The 21,595-nt window shown below is 45.7% G+C and overlaps 1 protein-coding gene across 1 annotated transcript; it reads right to left on the bottom strand.

Moving 5' to 3' along the window:
- Positions 1 to 231: 231 nt before the first annotated feature.
- Positions 232 to 21,470, bottom strand: camsap1a (calmodulin regulated spectrin-associated protein 1a). Its single transcript, XM_041058874.1, has 19 exons — positions 21,275 to 21,470; positions 16,241 to 16,503; positions 14,693 to 14,854; positions 14,529 to 14,609; positions 13,324 to 13,356; positions 12,105 to 12,246; positions 11,586 to 11,725; positions 11,384 to 11,480; positions 11,148 to 11,274; positions 10,602 to 10,687; positions 10,187 to 10,271; positions 7,731 to 10,098; positions 7,490 to 7,626; positions 7,164 to 7,372; positions 6,933 to 6,995; positions 1,272 to 1,359; positions 1,050 to 1,171; positions 716 to 834; positions 232 to 524 (listed from the first exon to the last, which is right to left on the bottom strand). Exons 1-19 carry the CDS (start codon positions 21,468 to 21,470, stop codon positions 234 to 236), a joined length of 4,809 nt encoding a protein of 1,602 aa, XP_040914808.1. The 3' UTR covers positions 232 to 233.
- Between the last annotated feature and the right edge of the window lie 125 nt (positions 21,471 to 21,595).

The raw sequence follows: 21,595 nt of genomic DNA, 5'->3' as shown, positions 1-21,595 counted from the left end.
ACATAAAAGTGTGACATGCAGAATAAAAGGCTAAAAAAAAGCAACAACAAAATATTCTTGCACTGCCACAGATTGACATCTCCATTAATGAGAACATGTAACCCCATCTCCCTCACGAAATGTCAGTCACGTTATCACTTGTCAATCATCTCTACGATTATTGGGTCCTGCCCAACAGTAGTAGATAGAACAGAAACTGTTTTGTTCCAAACGTGTCCATTTTACCTCCTTTCTCACTTCCTCCGTGCACTCCCCGGTCTCTTGACCTGCCAGAGGTGATTGTGGATGGTCAGGGCGTCCACGCTGACTGAAACACTCTTGGCTGGAATGACGGTGAACTGCTTGCGGTCTGAACTGTATTTGTAGAGCTTGTCGATCATCTTCCGGCTGATGGTGCGTGGTCCAGTGCCTGTGAACTTGATGATCTCCTCGGTGTCTGGCGAGTAAGAGTAAATGGCGCGGAACTGGCAGCCACCATCGCGGAAAAGGATGATCAGGTGATTGGACTCGCACTTTTCCAGCTCCTGTGAAACAGACACAAGATATAATTTCTGCACATGGCAAATCACAATGGAAAACTGTAACTGTGAGAGAAATGCATTCAAAAACTTTCTCTACAACTGACACAACAGCTACGGTATATACTGTAGTCATAGCTTCTACACACTCCACAATTATCACCAATCACAAATAAATTTCAAGGGATCACACTGACCTCCAGGACAACATTCTTCTGGGTCTCATTAACCTTTCCAGCCAGGCAGCAGTGAGCGATGGCATTGATGATGATTGGCTTGTTGGACTTGGAGCTCGGCTCCTTGAAGAGTTTAGGACCTTTGACAAACACAAAGAAGAGAAATGTATAAAAGTATTCAAGTGATTAGAAGATCAGTACCACTCCCTTATCTCCACATTAAGAATGGAGCTGGAGCCAGGACTCAAATAGCTTAACTTAGCAAAAAGTCTGGTTTACTGACTTATTGGACTGATTCTAAATGTCCATACTTCTTCTAATAATATGTAACATTTATATTTCTGTTTCTGCTCACCATTGTACTCGGTCGAAGTGATGGAAGAGGCTATGGAGCCGTTCTCCCAGTCCCTCTCCATGTTCCTGCTAGATGCCCTGCTCAGCATAGGGAACGACTCCATAGAGCACACTGATCCAGCCCTGAAAGACAAACTTATGGGTCAATCAAATGACCACATGGATACCCAATATGGGAAGAGATTATCACGTCTGGACTCACACACAACATGGGAATTCTCACCTCTGTGACTCGGCCCCTCCAGAGATGACACTGTCGGCCTCGGTCGCCAAAGAGAGCGTTGATCCTCGATGACTGCAGCTCAGATCAGCTGAAAATGACAGAGACAGAAGGATTTAGCACCTGTTATTTTATTAAACTTTATTAAATTCCACCTCTGCTCCATTTCCATGTGATGGGCAGTAACACAAATCAAATTAAATTGTAATATTACTGTTGTGAGGCAGCTTGGCTGCCTCTGGGGTTTTTGGTTGTTTTCTCTTTTTGTTTTCCTCTCTGTGTGCTTGTGTGTTTTTGTTGGTAGATTCCTGGGCGGCTCCTCCCCACTCCTGCCTCCGGCTCTGGCTGATTGCGCACACCTGGGCGCAATCAGTCTGCTCTAGAAGTATAAGAGGCTCGGCGTTCCTGTCCTTCCTCGCCAGTTCGTTCCGTCATCTGTCGCGTTTCCCCCGGTTCCTTCCCCCACATCTCCATTCATCGCCGCTCCAGCCGACTCTCTCCCGCCGCCCAGGAATCTCTTCTCCGTCCCGTTTTCGTCTCATCGACCGATCCTGTGTTTGCTAAGAGCTACTAATAAACTGGTTAAATCCTTTCCTTCCTGCCTGTCTGCTTTTGGGTCCACGGCTCGATTAATAGACTACCATAACAGAACGAACTGGCCATAACATGGACCCAGCAGACCCGGATAAACTCCCGCAGGCGCTCTCCAGCCAGGGAATAATTATCGGACGCCATCATCAACTTCTCCTGGAATTACAAGAGCAACAAAATGTCCTCGGTCAACAGGTAACGCGGATCAGCCACGTGGTGGACTCCCTCGCCCAGCGGAGCATTCCGCCATCTTCGTTCCCAGCGGCTGCGGGTGCGGCACCCCCTTCCCCCCCCTCGCCAAACCGTGTTCCGGTGGACGTGCCGGTACCCACACCCGAACTGTTCCTAGGAGACCCAGACAAAAGTAAGGGATTTTTACTTCAATGTCGCCAGTTTTTTGATATGCAGCCTGTAACTTATCACTCAGATACCAGTAAAATCGCTTACTTTACGGGACTTTTAAGAGGGAGAGCACTGGCGTGGGCTGAAGCCTTTTTGGGGGACTCGGACATCAGCAGGTATTCATTTTCTCAGTTCCTGAATGAATTCAAACTGGTTTTTTGTTATCCTAATGCCCCCGCTAACGCATCCAAGAGGCTCCTCAACCTCCGGCAGGGTTCCCGTTTTGTTGCTGACTATGCTATTGAGTTCCGCACGCTGGCGGCAGAAGCCGGGTGGAATGAGGCAGCGCTCCGTGCTGGTTACATCAACGGCCTATGTGAGCAGCTAAAGGATGAATTGGCAGCTAGAGATGAACCTGAATCTTTTAACGATCTTGTCTCACTTACCATCCGCCTAGACTCAAGACTGAAAGAGCGTAAGCGAGAACGTGCAGCCAGACCCCCCCCGCTCAACATCACAACTGAACCTCGCAAGCCTGGATCCAGCTTCTCATCTCCCTCCATCGCTACCCCTGTCTTGGTCCCATCTCCTCCTGCCGAGGAACCCATGCAGCTGGGTCGGACCCGCCTAACCTCGGAAGAACGCCAGCGTCGCTTACGAGCTGGTGAGTGTCTGTACTGCGGCAAGGCAGGCCACCTCATCTCATCGTGTCCCACTCGCCCAAACTTCCCTGCCCACCAGTTCAAATAGGGAGTCTGGTGGGCAAATCTGCCATCTCTCCCCAAAATCTCCCTAGACTGCTACTCCAAGCATCCCTGCAGCTCCACCAGCCTCTTCCCCTCTGGGCTCTGGTGGATTCCGGAGCCGAGCAGAATTTCCTGGACCTGGAATTGATCCGACAAGCAGGAATTAAGATGGAGCCCCTCTCAGGATCCATCCCCGTCTGTGCCCTCAATGGCAAGTATTTGGCTAAAGTCACTCATAAAACTGAACCACTGCACTTAGTTCTTTCAGGCAACCACCACGAGAGGATCAGCTTCCTGGTTTTTTCCGCTCCCCAAACTCCCCTGGTTCTTGGACATCCCTGGCTCAAGACCCATAACCCCCATATCGACTGGGCAGCGGGTAAGGTTACAAACTGGTCAATCCACTGTCACCAATCCTGTCTTCACTCTGCTCTTCCCCCCTCTGTTAGCCTCCACTCTCCTACCACTACAGATCTGCCAGATCTTTCCACCGTGCCCCCCGAATACCATGACCTCGGGGAGGTTTTCAGCAAGAGCAAGGCTCTATCCCTTCCCCCACACAGACCATACGACTGCCCCATAGACCTGGTTCCTGGCTCATCTCTCCCCTCTGGCAGGTTATATAACATGTCGAAACCAGAGCGGGAGGCAATGGAGAACTACATACAGGACTCTCTTCAAGCTGGAATAATTCGTCCATCTTCCTCTCCCCTGGGGGCCGGCTTTTTCTTTGTGGAAAAGAAAGATAAGACTCTCCGCCCCTGTATTGATTACAAAGAGCTCAATAACATAACCATTAAAAATAAGTACCCGCTGCCCCTCATCTCATCCGCCTTTGAGTCTCTGCATGGATCCTGCATCTTCACCAAACTGGACCTTCGCAACGCATACCATCTGGTAAGAATCCGAGAGGGGGACGAGTGGAAGACGGCCTTCAACACCCCCCTCGGCCATTTTGAGTACCTCGTGATGCCCTTCGGGTTAACCAATGCACCAGCCGTTTTCCAAGCTCTGGTTAATGATGTGTTAAGAGACTTTTTGAACCGTTTTGTCTTTGTATACCTTGATGACATTCTAATTTTTTCCAAAGATCCCCAGCAACACCAGGAACACGTTCGCCAAGTACTGCAGAGACTCTTGGAAAACCGGCTGTACGTAAAAGCAGAGAAATGTGAGTTTCACACAGACACAGTCACCTTCCTGGGATTCATCATTAAGCAAGGCCAGGTTCAAGCTGATCCCAGCAAGATCCAAGCTGTGGTGGAGTGGCCCACTCCAACCAACCGTAAACAGCTTCAAAGGTTTCTGGGGTTTGCAAACTTCTACCGTAGGTTCATTCGGAGTTACAGTACCATAGCCGCACCTTTAACCAGTTTAACCTCAATCTCTATCCCTTTCCAGTGGACGTCTGAAGCAGAACAGGCGTTCACCCTCCTCAAGAGACGGTTCACTACAGCTCCCATCCTGACCCAACCTGACCCTGCCCTCCAGTTTGTCGTGGAGGTGGATGCCTCGGATGTGGGCGTGGGGGCCGTCCTCTCCCAAAGGTCCTCCTCTGACCATAAACTGCACCCTTGTGCTTTCTTTTCTCGGCGTCTTTCCCCGGCAGAGCGCAACTATGATGTAGGCAACAGAGAACTCCTGGCAGTGAAGTTGGCATTGGAGGAGTGGCGGCACTGGTTGGAGGGGGCGGAGCAGCCTTTGGTAGTGTGGACCGACCACAAGAATTTAGCGTACCTGCAGTCGGCTAAGAGATTGAATTCTCGACAAGCTCGCTGGGCGCTTTTCTTTGGTCGATTCCGGTTCACCATCACCTATCGGCCTGGCTCGAAAAACCTTAAACCTGACGCCCTCTCCCGTCAGTTTGAAGCTGACTCAAAACCGCCCGCTCCTGATACCATTTTGCCAACTTCCTGCGTGATAGGAGCCTTGACTTGGCCATTTGAGACTGAGTTGCATTCTGCTCTGCTGGACGAGCCTGACCCGGTCACTGGTCCCCCTGGAAAACACTATGTTCCCCGGACTGTCCGCTCCTCGGTCCTCCAGTGGGCACACAACTCAAAAATGTTCTGTCACCCAGGAATCAAGAGGACCCTTGCTCTTCTCCGAAGCCACTTCTGGTGGCCCTCTCTGGAGGCCGATACCCGGGAGTACATAGCAGCTTGCCCTACCTGTTCCAGGAACAAGTCCGCACATCGATCCCCGGCTGGAAAACTCCTACCCCTTTCTGTTCCTCAACGCCCATGGTCACACATTGCAATAGACTTTGTCACTGGATTACCTCCCTCCCACGGTCACACCACCATTCTCACAGTCATCGATCGCTTCTCTAAATCCGCCCATTTCATTCCTTTACCCAAGCTCCCTTCTGCCCGTGAGACTGCAGATACTCTAGTCTCCCATGTATTCAAACTCCACGGCATTCCTTCAGATATTGTCTCTGACAGAGGTCCCCAATTCACCTCCCAAGTCTGGAAGGCTTTCTGCAGCTCCCTGGGTGCCACCGTCAGCCTCTCATCAGGATTCCACCCTCAGTCCAATGGTCAAACAGAGAGGGCAAATCAAGAGTTGGAAGCTGCTCTCCGTTGCCTTTCCTCCCACAATCCCTCCACCTGGTCAATACATCTCCCCTGGATTGAGTATGCCCACAACACTCTGCTCTCTTCTGCTACAGGTATGTCCCCGTTTGAATGTTCCTTAGGCTATCAACCACCTCTCTTTCCAGAAGAGGAGAAAGACCTAGCTGTGCCATCGGTCCAAGCCCACATGAACCGCTGCCGACGGGTCTGGAAAGAGGCACGCAAAGCCCTACTCCGAACCTCCACCATCACCAAACAGCAAGCTGATCGGCGCAGGACCCCGGCCCCTAATTACACCCCCGGGCAAAAGGTTTGGCTTTCTGCAAAAGACATCCCCTTAAAGACTGAATCAAAAAAACTGGCTCCCAAGTTTATTGGTCCTTTTGAGGTGGAGAAAATAATTAATCCTGTCTCTGTCCGTTTAAAACTCCCCCGGTCTCTGCGCATTCACCCCACATTTCACGTCTCCCTGCTCAAGCCTGCCTTTTCCAGCCCTCTCAGCCCTCCGACCGTTCCCCCTCCTCCCGCCCAGATGGTGGACGATTGGCCGGCCTATTCTGTCCATAGGTTGCTGGATGTCCGCCGTCGGGGTCGGGGCCTCCAGTATCTGGTCGACTGGGAAGGTTATGGCCCGGAGGAGCGCTCTTGGGTATCCAAGTCCCTCATCTTGGACCCCCAACTCATCAGGGACTTCCATTCTGCCCACCCTGACAAACCTGGTGGACCGCCTGGGGGCGGTCGTTGAGGGGGGGGTACTGTTGTGAGGCAGCTTGGCTGCCTCTGGGGTTTTTGGTTGTTTTCTCTTTTTGTTTTCCTCTCTGTGTGCTTGTGTGTTTTTGTTGGTAGATCCCTGGGCGGCTCCTCCCCACTCCTGCCTCCGGCTCTGGCTGATTGCGCACACCTGGGCGCAATCAGTCTGCTCTAGAAGTATAAGAGGCTCGGCGTTCCTGTCCTTCCTCGCCAGTTCGTTCCGTCATCTGTCGCGTTTCCCCCGGTTCCTTCCCCCACATCTCCATTCATCGCCGCTCCAGCCGACTCTCTCCCGCCGCCCAGGAATCTCTTCTCCGTCCCGTTTTCGTCTCATCGACCGATCCTGTGTTTGCTAAGAGCTACTAATAAACTGGTTAAATCCTTTCCTTCCTGCCTGTCTGCTTTTGGGTCCACGGCTTGATTAATAGACTACCATAACAATTACTCTAAATACTAACAGGTTAACACCCTGCGATTCAAACAAGGGACAGAAATCTGCATAAAAGGCAAGACAACAAAACAACAAATGGATCATAGGTTAGTCTGTGAAAACACTGATCTTTCTTTTATGTGATCCATAGCTGACTGCACTGTTTTTATGGGATGTGTACAGTAGGTCTGATATAACATCATGCAGAGCAGGTTAGAAGGTTCACCTCCCCTGCAGTCTGCTGCTGAACCCTGGGCTTTGATCAACATGGACACCTTCAGAGCATTACCTGCACAATACACATGTACACACGCAGAGCATGACAACAAATACACACAAGTGAACTACAGTGAAAATGCACAGACAATCAATATGGTAACGGTCAATATGGTAACAAGACAACATGGTGCACTGGACAAAAAGTGTATGCTGTTAAAGATACTAAAGGTGTTCTTACGCGTGGTGGATCCTTTGGAGAGGCTGTTGGGCTCCTCCCGGTGCAGTGATTTGGGTCTGTTCCTGCGGGATTTAGGTCTTGGGCGAGGCTTGACCAGACCCTGCTCTTCCATCAGCGCTTCCTGCTTTCTCCGCAGGTATTCTTGCTTGATTAGCTCTCGTCGCGCCTTTTCTTCTTCCTTACGAACACGCTCCTCTTCTGCCTTACGCCTTGAAGAAAAGGGCGGAGTTAACACAGGCAGAATCTCACTGCGTGACAAGAATATACCCTAACCTTCCTGACAATTCCTTATCCTTACAATGAGTACGTGTGAAAAGAAACCGTACCTGGCCTCATCACGTTTGAGCTCCCCCTCGGCTTCTTGTTGTTGTTTGCGTAGCCTCGCCTCTTCAGCTTTGCGCTGCTGTTTGAGGAGGAAGGCAGCACGGCGTTTCGCCATTTCATCCTCTGCTTTCTCATCATCCTGGAAGATTAAAAAAAGAGTCATAATTACTCAGTAACTATGCTTCTCAGACGATTATCTTGAAAAACATAGGAGCGCTGTGAAAATGCTAATCTGAATTTTACCTTAAAGAAGAAGCCCAACACATTCCTCTGCTCATTCTCTACTGTGCAGTCTGTAACATCTGCACTGCCATCCTCCAGTGGATCCTTAAGCTCTGACAGGTCGACCTCAATCAGCTGACCTTTGACCCTGGTGCTCTCATCTCCACCCAAAGCGTCTTTTCCTGAGTTGTCAGCTTTGATCTCTTGTGGTCCTGCAGTCTGTGAGGGAGATACTGGTGTACTGGAAGTGACTGGTGGGTCCTGTGACTGGGGTTTTTCTGGAAAGCGTCCAGTTCCTTCTCCGATGCCACCATGGACTCTGAAGGTGGTGTTTCTCTGAATGCTTCTCTCTGGCCTGGAGCTCTCCACAATATTCCCTGTCTCCTGATCTCCACCAGTAATTTCTTTGGGAGAGGGTGTGCCCTCTGGGGACTGAGTATTGGACTTGATAGAGGCTATCTTGCTGTTCTCCTTGTCCTGTTTTCTGTCCGAGCCTTTGCTGCGTTGGCTGGAGCTAAGCTTGGGAGGACGGCGAGCAGGAAAAGAATTGCTGCCACTGATATCTACAAAGTGGACTGCAAAAGATCTGGAATCTGAGGTAGAGGATGCTGTTTGTGTCGTGTTGGGGGTTGTGTTGGGGGTTGTGCTAGGGCCTGATTCTACTAATTCTGGAGGTGAGACCACACTCTGCTTCATCAGTAGATCTTGCTGCAAGGAGAGCTGCATCATCTGCTGCTGAATGGAACTAATAGCTTCATTGAGTAAATCTATGGAGCGGGAACACTCATTAAAACCAGGTTCAGCCCCACAATCTTGAGACCGGGTGTTCAACCTGTTGTCTCTGTTCATCTGTCCCCCTTCTGGCTGATCGGCCTTCACCTGAACCTTCAGAGCATCAAGACAGGAGTCGTCCCTGCAGGACTGGATCTTCGCTTTATTTTTATCGGCAGTTGTTAGTTCTGAGGATTCCTGTGAGTGTTTCAGGGGTAGAGGAAGTGTGTCACTCCTCCCTCCACCCTTCTTTACGATGTTCAGGAAAGCAGCTTTCCCTAGTTTTAGTCTCTGCCGTGCTGACAGGGTCTCCATCTTCTTCTTCTGATACTCTATTGCACGTCTTTGCTCTTCCAGCTGCATGTGAAGTTGCAGCAACTCTGAAGGCACTACTGGGGAACTCCCCGTCATATTATTCCCCAACACAGAACCAGGCTCCTTGCCTAGCCAACTGGAGGTGCAGTCACTCCTCAACTGCCAGGGGGGGCAGGGGGCAATCTCAGAGCCATCAGGTGTGGTCTTCTGGGAGCTGCTGGTGCTTGAAAATCCATCACGGAGGCCAAGTTTAAGGAGCTTTCTCTCTGCAAAGCTGGTCATCTTGACACTGGCGCTGCCTGAAGCGCTGCAGCTGCTTGCCCAGGATATGGTACTGAGGCAAGGGCTTGAGCGGCCGCTGCTGTCTTCCTTATCATCCCGCTCACTCACCTTCAAGTCTTCTCTCAGCTTGACTGACTCACCCTCTCCAAATTCGCACACGTCCCCCTCTTCTAAGCATTTTCCCTTTCCTCTCTTGACCACTTCTCTAGTCAGCTCCGTCTGATCATCCTCCTCATCATCTTCATCAAGGTCTGCAATGTCTGAGTCAGAGTCATGCCCTGCCTCCAGACTGTGGTGGTCTGGCTCTCCCGACAAATGAAGGAAAAAGCCTTGGGGCTGTTTGTTCTCAGATGGAGAGATGACTATCGACCCCTCTGTGGGTGGCCTGAGAGAGCTAGGCACTGATTCCGCGACAGGTATGGGCGTAAAGGTATTCCTATTTGACTCAGCCACAGGGGTTTTCCTCTGTGAAGTGGTTGAGACATTGGTGGCGGCTTTCCTCGCAGCTCCTGCTGCTCTACAGCGACTCTCACCACTTTCCTCCTGCTTGTTCAGGCTGATGCTCTTCTCTTTGGCTGGTTTAGGGATGGCAGGCATCAAAGGCTCCAGATAGTAGCTGTCTGCTTGATGGTCCGGAGTAAAGGGACCCGCGTCAAGGCGAGGAGAGCAACGAGTATTCAAAACTCTGGAGCTGGAGGTTGCACTCTGGATTTCCAGCTCATCCTGTTCCATGTCACTCCCGGGTCCATGTCGAGAAAATGCATAAGGGTGGATAACAGCAACCAGTTCCTCCTCTTCTATTTCCTCCTCTTCATCTTCTATGCGCATGTGACTAAGCAGGCTTTGACCACTGAGTCTGTGCTGAGGCAGATGGGGGCCTGACCCCAGCATGTGTTTAGGGGTAATGTTCATTATGTTGGAGGCCAAGCTGTCTTTGCTGATGGAGCGAGCAAGGCTGATACTGTCTGCGTCGTCCTCCATGGGAAAATGCAGGGCATAGGGCACCGGCTGGGATAAAGGCCTGGGCAGGGAAGAGGGGGGGATACAATTTAGATGAGCTAATGAATTATAAAAACAGAAATTGTGAAGGCTGTAATCATACTGCTCACCTCGGCCTCCTCTCTGGCCAGGACAGTACTGGTCCCTGCTGCTGCCCATCTGAACGTGTCAGAGAGTTGGACCTATCTCTCAGCTCTGTGCAAGGAAAATATGGTCCATATTAGAAAAAGGACTTCTCAAACAAGCACCATCACAAGTGGGTGATTTCAAAAGCTAAACATATAAAATTAAAATGTTATAATTCCAAACATTCCAGTTAAATGCTTTAAGTAATACCTTGTTAGAAGGGGACATTCAAATAAGGACAGATACAAGAACACACCTTAGGTACATTTAGATCACCTCCACAGAACAATCAATCGCTCTCTTTGTTCGCTCTCCCTTTTCTCAGTTTGAAGAACTTTTCTTGTGACTTTAGGGATCAAACTCTGCACCAGAGCCTGAGTAAATATTTTTTTATATTACCTGAAGTGCTCTCCTCAAGCACCTTCTGTTGTCTCTGTCTCAGGGGCAATAAAGAGTGAGATGGGCTCGTTGAACTTGGTTTAGTGCTGTAAGACAGAGAGGTTTGGGTTTTAAAGTTAAATCTAATTTGAATTTAGCTGCTGAAATAAAATTAAAAAAAGTTATACAGTTCAAGCTTTTCTAAAAAAAAAAGCCCATCACTTCCATAGTATGTAAATTGCAGAGGCCTTTATTGTATTACACTTGCATTGTGGTAATGTACTGAGGGAATGGCACAAAAACGTGTCCTAAAGTTAGAAAATTACATTAATTTTTGTAGAGGTTGTTACTTGTGACTTTGACCATATTAATTAGTGTATGAGTAGTAGGAATACATTATACAATTCCCTTAAACTACAAATATGCAAATATAGAAAGAACAAAATTATGTTTAGGCCTGAGGTCAGAGCTCTGATGTGAAAAACAACTACAGCACATTAATTAGTAAATTTGTGGGTTGAAAGTAGAACTGTGTGTGTGTTGTTAAACGAAGTTCCTGTACATCACCTGAGGTCCGGGCTCAGTGGTGTGGTCAAGATGTCAGCGGAGTGTGACGATGTCAGGAAACTGCGTTTGGTGACGCTGGAGATGGGTGCATGGGGTCGAGAACCTTTCGGCTGCAGCAGCAATCTCACTACAAAAATTGTAGAAGGGAAATGAAACCATTACAAGACACTGCATCGTGTAAAAGAGCTAAAAAGCAGTTCAGTAAATGACAAAAAAAACAGCAGTGTGTGTTATACCATCTCTGATTTCCTGAAGGTCCCTGGGTTGTACGAAGTCTGGCTTCACACTCTCAAACCACCAGAACAGCTCAGCAATGAAGACCATCACATTAATCTGCAAGACACAATGATCAAGAACAAGGTCAACAGGATAATAAGAAAGTGTGACTGGAGCCTGAGTTTGAAGAATTTTCTGGCAGTGAAGTTTTCTTGGACTTACCTTCAGTACTGGTGGAGAATACAGCATGTCCTCAGGCTTCAGGTAGAAGCACTTGTTCAGGTACTCATTAGAAAACTCCCTCAGTAGCTGGATGTTGTACACACTGTCTGTTATGGAAGGAACCTCCTTCAGACAGATATCTGCGCAGAGCGGGACAACAATGGTCAATATTATCAAGCTAATACTGAATACTGCAACAGGGTAGTGGTAGATCAAGACCTTTTCAGTCTTTTCTCAAGAGAGACCTTAAAGAAATAAGCTCCCACTGCCCCCAGTCTTTAAGCTAAGCTAACAGTCTCCTGGCTCTTGCTTCATATTCAGTGTCCAGACATGAGTCTAGACATGAGAGTGATATCGATCCTATTATCCAGCTCTCAGCAAGAAAGCATATAAGTGTGTTTCCCAAAATGTCAGGCTGTTCTTTTAAAGAATTATATAACCTTAGGCAGCAGCGTGGTGGAATTGTAGAAACTATCTCTATCTTTCTTCAGTGGATTTAGACGTCCAGTGTTACCGCACCTTCCAGTCTAATGAGTTCTGGACAGTAGAAGTGGATAACAGCCAGCAGAGCCGTGCCGTCACACACATCCTTCAACAAGTCGTCCAACAGGGGGAAGTGCTGTAGTGTCCGACCCGACAGGTGATCTCTGCGGTATCGCACCTACACAGACAGAGAGGGCGCAAGTTAACAAAGACAGCACGATTTTATCTGATCAGAACACTGAGTCACATGCTCACTTGTCACACACAAACACACCATTTCTCACATTATTTTTGAAGGAAAATCTCTTTCCATATCACTAATTATTCTAAATGTTCATTAACATATATTTAGAGTATCTATCTGCAAATGACACCTAGCTCTTGATTGCATTTATTTATCTGTATCAGAAAAGGTCAGATGTAGCTTTGCAAAGTCGGATGATGCTCTTTCTGGGCTGATATTATGTAGTCTGAACCTGATATAAGACTAAGGTGGGTTTGGGACTAGGTGGATGTGATAAATGATTTAAAAAAGGGCAAAGTAAAGGTCAGGATGAAAAAAAAAAAAACTGTGAATGGTGGGTACATTACCACGCGAGAGAACTCCACAGGTTCCAATAAGCAGTGGGCCAGAGCATGCAATATATCAGGCTGGTGAGGGAAGAAAGAAATGATTGGGAGGAAGTTAATGAAATGAGGAAAGCTGTGTGTAGATGACTGGACCTGAGCCATTCAAACACTGGGCTCAAGTCCAGCAACACATGTTGCTTTATGGTGACAGTGAGTCAGAAGTGCCTGTCAAGTGCCACTTTGCTGGATGACAACAAAAGAGAAAGAGCAGGAAGGTGCAGTGGATTGTGGATGTTTTGGGGTAGGGAAGGTGCTGATGGAGATGAAAGCTCAGCTGAAAACTTAAGGAATGACTAAAGGGTTTCATGCAACGTAAAAGCAAATGTGCAGAGAACATAAGAATAGTTATGAACTTGCTGTTTCCTCAGTTGCCACCGAGGGGCGCTGTGTCATCTTCAGTGTACATCACTGCACATCATCGATCACTGTATTTGTACATCACTGTACTCTCTGTAAAACTGGTTTTAATTCATGCCTGGCTTTTTGCTGTCAATCGAATTAGCTATTATTTTTGGTTTGTCTCCACTTCGTGCTATCTGATCAATGTCACGCTGACACACACACACACCTCAAACAGACACACATACACTCACACACACAGGAGACTGCTAGCAGTTGAACTTACAGGGACAAGCTTCCAGTACCATTTGGAGGGAGACTAGCATCCAAGAGGCAGGAGGGGATTTTGGGGGGGGTGGACACAAACAGGAAAAGCAGCAGACAAGTCATGGGTCAGATACAGTGACAAGGAATCAGATTATCCCCCGTTACCATGGAGACAGATCTGATCTTAAAGACAACTGGAGAGGGTAAGGCAGAAAGAGTCAAGAATATCTAGATTTACAGAAAAAAGGCAAATGAAGAAAAAGCTTGAGCCGTTTGTATGTACTGTAATTAAAGCTGAGTATGATTTCACTTTGTGTTCTCACATTATTTCAGACTAATTCAACTCCATTACCCACTGACAGACTCTGTGCATACACTTTTATGTTAACAACATGGCTTTTCTAACTGGATGATGGGAACCAAGCCAAGTCAGCAGAGTGCAGAGGCTTTCAAACGGTGAACTGAACAGAGACATATTTTTAGGTTCAACGTGACTTACATTTCCCAAGGATATCACCATATCCAATCCATCGCAAATAAACATCCATAAATCCACTTAGAAATCACAGAAAAAAGATCCTTCTTATAACTCATTATCACTTTTTAAAGTTTTCTTCAGGATCAAAGTAATCCAGTGACAGCTATATATATATGTTTATGTATATCCATGGCTACACAGCAAGCAGGAATTGCTAATCACTAATTCAGCATACTGATAGCATCAAGTTGCCAAAATTTGTACAAATACAGGCAAAATAACAAATACAGTTTTCAAATTGTAGCCCACAGCGAACTAACTCCATGGTAATGTTAAGCATACTTCCAAGGTTACCTTCTCCAGAGCCCTAACATTAAGGCAGCTGCAGTTCCAAAATAGGATAGTAAACAAAAGCCCCTGGGTGTCCACAATCAAAACACAAAAAAACGTGAATGAATCTGTGATCAGGCGGTGATGTGAGGTGCTCATCAGATCACAATGCAAGCAAGATCTGATGATAAAAACCTACACACCTGGCAGCCAATGCACCCAGTGAGTACAAGATGCCTGAGTATAAAATCACAGCCGGGGGGGACAATGGACAAAGGCAACAACATTACTAAAGAAAGACACTATTCAACAAAGAGGAAGCTTTTTTTTCTGAAACAGTGAGAGAAAGAGACAAAGTGACCAACAAAGAGAGCGTGAGACAATGCAATAAAACAGAGAGACACACAGGGTGTTACCTTCTGGTGACTGGATGGCTCCAGCAGATGTTGCTTCATTTTCAGCTCCTTTTCTGTGATCTCCCTCATCTTTATGTTCACCTGAAGCGACAAAGATACCGCAAGTTAATGAAGACAAAAGGAAAGAACAAATCCAAACAGTGACATCAATGTTTGGCTGTTACCTTGTTGATCCAAAAGACCATTGCATCTTCCAGGTCAAAAGGCGGCTCCTTTGGGGCACTGAAGTTCGAAAAGCGCTTGACACTGGACACGACCTTCTCTATGCTGATCATCTCCACTGTATAGGCCATCATCAGGGCATCAATGAGGTGGATGTGAGAGCTCTGGAAGAACATGGATTTTGAGTTGTCTTTGAATATAACAACAAGGACATAATTTTGGATTTGGATTATAATAACATTTCTTGCTCCAGGTCATGATAACCAATTAAGAAGTGTCTCTAAGGTCTGTAAATATGTATGAGAATCATCAGTCTGTTTATAATGTGCAGTAGATTACATTGCATAAAATGACTGTACTGTATTTCTAATATAGTACATGAACTGAGTTGCCATGGAAACAGGTCAGAACTTCCACACTGAAACATGCAGAGGTCTAACAGTAAAATACTTGCCAGCCTACATGTGAAACAATCGCTGTCATTATTTTATGACACACACACACACACACACACACAAATCCATGTGCCACATGCCTGGCACATGAATTTGTTTTTATTTATAAAGGCATTTTCATTAAAATGGAAATAGCCGGATATCACCAGCATATCAACAGGTCATTCTCAAACACTTCGAAAGACCACACTTGGATAGAAAGTCGACTGATACGTGTCCAAAAAATCTAGTACATGCGATGATGGTTTCAGAGTCTCTTTAGTGTGTCCACTTGAGTTTAATAGAAATCTCTGTAGCCAGGAGAAAAAATTACATTCATATACTGACACTGTTTTATTTCTGATGAACACAGCGTAATCTGCTGTTTCTCAACCAGCTAGTTGCCTTTTGTGTTTTCACACCTGTGGGATATGACTAATACCTCCGCAGAGCGGTTTCATATTCAGGTGAAAAATACTAAGCCTTTGGTTCATTTTGCTTCATGAATATTTTAGTTACACACTCTAAACCCTGCAAAACATTGACATCCACTGGTGCATTATTCATTCCAATAATCTTGGCTCACATTTGGCTCTGGAAAGCAAAGTCACATTAGCCTGTAACCAGATGGTAAGCGTGGGTTGCCAGCTCACTAGGTTATACTACTGCAGAGAAAGTACCCCTTTATAGAAAAGTGAAAAAGTCTTATGTTTTGTTACTTAACATATTACATAATAATTCTTAAAGGAGTATTACTTCATTTTTCTGGCCACTTGGAGGCAACAGAATAAGTGAGAACATATTACCAACTAGAACAGCGATAACAGCGCATATTATTATTATGTCTAATCACCTGATGAATGTAAAACAGTTTAGGCTTTTTAGATGGCTCCGGACAACATAGCATCTATTATTGTGTGTACAATGTTTGCTAACCAGATAAGAAAACACAAAAGCTTTTAAAAACCACAGACCATTTTGTGAATGCAGTGAGTTGATCTATTAAGGATTTGGGGGAAGAGTGAAACTAACGTGAAACTAATTTGCTAATATTCCTGTTTGTGCATGAGCTTTGTCAGTGTTGGTATATAAGCAGAAAAAGGTTAAGATACCAACCATCTTTATGGGAGCTGAGCTGAGGTCCAGATCAGAAACAGGTGTGTTGTCAGACTCCAGGACATAGATGCCTTTCCTGGACAGGGCCTGGATGACAGACTGGTGGCTTTGCAGGGAGGCAGCCTGCTCAGCATGCAGGATGAGCCCACACACCCGGCAGTAGAGCTCTCCAGACAGCAGCAGGCGGATGATGAGGGGCTTGATGTGTTCCTGCTCATACTGGTCAGTGTAGAAGGGGTCTCGCAGGTCCGCAGGGATGTTGTCTGGTAAGAAAAAGTATGATAAACACATGCGCATTATTAATTCAAAGCCCACTTGATTAGACAATCTGGGTTAGCCAGTGAGGTTTCTTTTTTTTTTTTTTTTTTTACCTGTTGTAGTTGTTAAGCCACAAACCACGCCCTGCATCCACACTCAAACTATTTTTGCACAGACACATGTCCACCAATGCTTTTGCCGTGTTACATAACAGAGAAGCTCCCAGGGCAAGGCGTGTCAAAGTATTAGACTGTCTGAGAAGAAACCAGTGCAAGAGGAGAGTACTGAGACAAAGTCAATGGCTAAACAGCGTGCCAGGTAGCAACCCTGAAGGCTGATAGGTGGACCAGAGGCTTAAAGCCAATGAGCTAACGGGACTTAGCGGTGATACTTAAGCGGATGGTGCTGTCCCAGCCAGCCCGGTGTTTTCCTGATCATGGACACAGACATAGGGCAGCTATTTTTATATGAGGTGGACATGTTAATCCAGAGTTAAGGCCTCAAGCACTCACGAAATTTAGCTTCTAGCACTCTCTGGGTAGATTTGAACAGGAGGAAATAGACTGTTGTACGATAGAATTAGAAAGTGGTATGACTCTGCATATGATACATGACAAAAAAAAAAAAAAAAACAGGTGAGAAATTGAAATTAAAATAGGGTTCAGGAGTTGTTTTTTTTTTTTTAATTTTATAACTAGGGTCTTATTTTAATAATTCTGCCTATAACACCAATCAGTTCTAACATTTTACTTTCCATATAAATCATAATGATACAGGAAAATGTTCTCTCAGTCAGTGTGACTTAAAGTAGTTTAACATTTTGAGAGTTAGATGATGATCGATACCACTCTCCTATCTGTCCATTAAATATTAAGCTGGACTCAGGAGGCAGTTAGCTTAGCTTAGCTTAGCACAAAGACTGGAAACAAGAGGGAGACAGCTAAGCATATTTCCCAAAATGTGACAACAGAGAAAGCCTCATAGGCAGCCAGACCACTGTGACCATTGATTAGATTGTGCTGAGCTACTTTCTGATTCAAATAACCATAATGGTTATTTCGTATACATTTGCCGTATATTTTAAAATGAAAATAAAAGTGACCAAAACTAGGAAAACAAGAAAACAGGATAAACAATGCAACAAAACTTGCATCAATATATAACCATCATGACAGCATTAAAGCAGAGTTAACCCATAGCATCTTTTCTGAATTTGATCCCCATTAGATTCCATGCTGACTGAGAAACAGATAAAATAAGAGATCCATAACTGGGAAACACACACACAGCAGGTTCAGATTAGGACTACAGCACACTGTGAAAACCTCAGCTGTGTCTTTCACAAAAGGCTTCTTGCTTGGCACTGTCTACCCACAGTGTCTATCTCGCTCTCTGCTGCTGTGTAGTGCTTCCATATGTGCACAAGAATTCCAGATCATGTGTGAAAATACACCCCTCCACTTCCGTGTTGATCTGTCTAATTTGTGTTTCCCTCAGCAAAAGCAAATCTCGCACAAACCTCCCCAAGCCACTTTCCAAACACACCTCTCTTTACCCTGCCACTTCCTCGGCCTCAGCTGTCCCAGAATGCCCCATCATCCTCCCTGGTTGCCGTGGAGATGATGATGGGGAATGCTAGCATGGCCGGAGGTGGGGGCTGGGCTGCTGTCCCATCTCATCACCAAGGCCTGCTCACTGGATCGTTTTATGGTCCCTGACATCAGGAGGTGTGTGAGTGTGTGTGTGTGGCATGGAGAATTAGGGGGGGAGGCAGGAGCTCCTCTCTAATCCTAGATGCTAATACTCCTTAGATATTTATTATCCACCTGATCTGGGCGTTAACGCCCACCCTGTGAGAAATCAAGAGGATGGGGTGCAGGGAAAGCCTTTGTTCCCTTTCTTTTAGACACAAGGTCAGATTGATCAGCAGAGATCTTGCTGACAGTGAGGGCGGAGCTGTCAGAGTCTGGGCTCTGCAGAGGAAAGACACAACTATTCTCTCCAATAAGAAGGCTTAGTGGAGAATCCTCCACAAGACAGTATGTTGGGAAAACATTGCCTTTAAGCCGATGCGCCCCGTAGAGACACTTGGAAGTCTGACCCTACAGAAAAAATTGAAAGCTGGTATATGGCACCCAACTGTCAAGTTCATATCTTTTATGCTCTCAAATATCAATATTGGAGGCATAAAAAGAAGCATAAACAATTATGCAATCAAGAAAAAGCCAATGCCCTTGGGTTCTAGTAATAACATTTAGAAAACATTTCCATCCTTCCCCATTAGTAAAACTGTCATGAGTCTAAACAAACAGGCTGTGTTGAACAAAGACTCAAGCCTTCATGTCCAATCCCATTAAACACTTAAACATGTGACTGGCTGTGCTGACTTTCACACCAGCACACACAGACAACACAGTTCTCCTAGCACTGCTGCGCTGGTTGGTTTGAGCTCTAATCTAGTAAGAGTGTTTTGGTTCATCGACGATAAATAACCAGGGATTGAACCACAGAAAACAAACAGACACTTCAACATGAGAGTCTGTTTCAAACTGTTTTAACTATAATATATTCATGAGTCACAGACAGTTAGCTGTCCTACAGTTTTACAGCCTGTTAACCAAAATATTTTGTTACTGCCCAAACCTAAATACCAAATCTGCTTTGGCACTGCATCACTGTGATATTAGCACTGAGTAAGCCAACATTAGTCAGTAAGATGTGAGATAACATAACCTCAAAACACCAGATTGGTATCGGCATTGATACCTTAATGAGTGGAATGGGTATCGGCCAAGAAAATGTAGTTTGTTTGTCACTGTCATAAAATAAAAGTGTTTCTGCTCTCAGTTACATTCATTCAATCATGGCAGGCTGACAAGTCATTTTGAAATACGTGAAATCCCTGGCCTAATTTTAACTCACATAAAAATGACTCAATACGTTCTTTGATGTGAAGTATACAGGTTTTAAATGTCAGAAAAAGAGGGACCGGATCAGATATTCTGCATTTTTCACTATTTTCTTACATTGTTTAGACCAGTCAAGAAAGTAACTGGCAGATTAATTGACACTGAAAATAACTGCTAGTTACAGGTTACAATGGGATGGTTCAGTCTGGGTAAAAAAGAAGGAGTTAAGATAGTTAAGGTCTCTTGTTGAAAGGGCTCCTTAGTTTCCCTGGCACAATTAAGTCAGGAGGAGCCAATCAGATTAAGGGAAGCAGGAAGCTTGATGGAGGAATGGGTAATAGTTTGGCGTTTATTATGGGTGTCGGATCTCTGCCCTGGAACAACAGAGTGTTGGATAACAGAGCGGCAAAGCTTTAACCAGCAACACAGAGCTCAGGATATTTACAACATTGCTAAGCATAAAAATGCTCCAATTGTTGAGAGATTAATATTATATCAGCCGTGCTGATGTGGTGCAATACTGGTTGTGGATGTCAGATTTTTTTGGGGGGGGGAGTTATATCTATTTGGTTTCCTTCATTTTCATTTTTCTCTCTCAGCTCAGCTGCTATTTACCTCACCACGTTTCAAGCTTTCAATTTTAGTGTTTTATTCCTGTCTCCAATTTACTGAGTCATCTCCTGCAACACAGGAGACAGCACTGCAGTGAAGGAAACATTTATACGACAGTACGTCCGGCTCAGAAAACGGATATGATGACAAAGATTTTCCCTTTACTGAATCACTGCCCCTCTGTGTCTCCTTCCCAATGCCTCATTGTCATACTGATAATAAATTCACAGAGACTTGCAGGCCAGCGTGAACAGCACAGCTGACCTCCTGCTCACACTCCCCAGAGAGCCGTCAGTGAATGACACAAAAACCCACATTCAAGGGGTAATTTCCAGACATTTACTTACAGCCTGGCGATGCAGAGCAATCGTTTTTAATGTTTTAGCCGACCTCATCAGAGCCGGCGAGGCTAGTGACCTGAGTATAAAAGACTGATCAAGAGATGATGGACTAAGCCTTAACTCACAATCACGAAGGTCTGAAAGTCTGTTTACATTTGTGTCAGTGAAAAGGGCCAGATGACAAAGCAGATGACACTCTCAGTGATACACCATAACAAAACAATTTATAAATCTATGATTGTTAACAGGGAGGTTGTCAACACATTAAGTAAGAACTGGAGGTGCAGATAGTTTGTACTTATTGTCTCTTTGGACCAAATATTGACATAAAACCATATCATGACTATACTGTTTCAAAATCCCTTTATGCATAGTGGCAATTAATACATTTGACTGCATTATCTATTGTGTTTTTTTTTTTCATTGATATCAAACTGATCTTGAGAGCAGGGTTTTGCTGCTGTCTTTTTTTAGTACAAGTGAGACATCTCGCCTTGAAAGAAAGACCACTATCAGATAATAAAATCAAACATTAGCTTTTATGAGAGAGGAGCAGATGCATTTCAAAGCAAATCGCATAAACTTAATGAGTGTGGATGTTGTGAGGGTAGTCATCCACTAACTGAACTGATCCTGAGGTAAGATTTGTAAAGAAATGGGTGTCTTACAGGAACCGTGAATAGGACTAAAGCATATCAGCTAATATCTATCTAGTAAACTGCTCCTGCAACTACAGCACAGGGTCTAGACTACATGAATCCCATTGCAGTTGCTTATATAGTTCAGTTCATGCACAGCAGAGTAGTTGTTGCACCAATAAATAAAACAAAACGTATCACAGAGTAGCCACCATGAGAAAAGGGCATCATTCAAAGTCTCTGTAGTGTGAGGAAAACAGAGAAAGCCTTACTTACCTATACCATAGGCTTTGGCAAACATCCAGCGGAGATTTGCGTCTATTTTGGCTCTTGCAGAGTCGTAGAGCTCCAGTGGTACAACCTGGGCCTCCATGCCTCCTCCACCACCTCCTCCTCCTCCTCCTGCTTCATCATCTGCTGCCGCTGCTCTCCTCCTGGTGCTGTCCCTGCCAGCACTCACCTCCACATCCATCCTGCACGGAGAGACACAGGAACATCATCACCGGTCTCCCAGCAGGCTGCATTACATCATCGATATTAAGAACAACAAGCAGCAGGGCCTGGATCACTGACAGCACCTGCTCTGGCGATCACAGA

This window comes from Toxotes jaculatrix, chromosome 16, assembly GCF_017976425.1.
Source record: "Toxotes jaculatrix isolate fToxJac2 chromosome 16, fToxJac2.pri, whole genome shotgun sequence".
In the NCBI taxonomy this organism is placed as follows: Eukaryota; Metazoa; Chordata; class Actinopteri; family Toxotidae; genus Toxotes; species Toxotes jaculatrix.
This window is presented reverse-complemented; position numbering and strand designations above follow the sequence as displayed.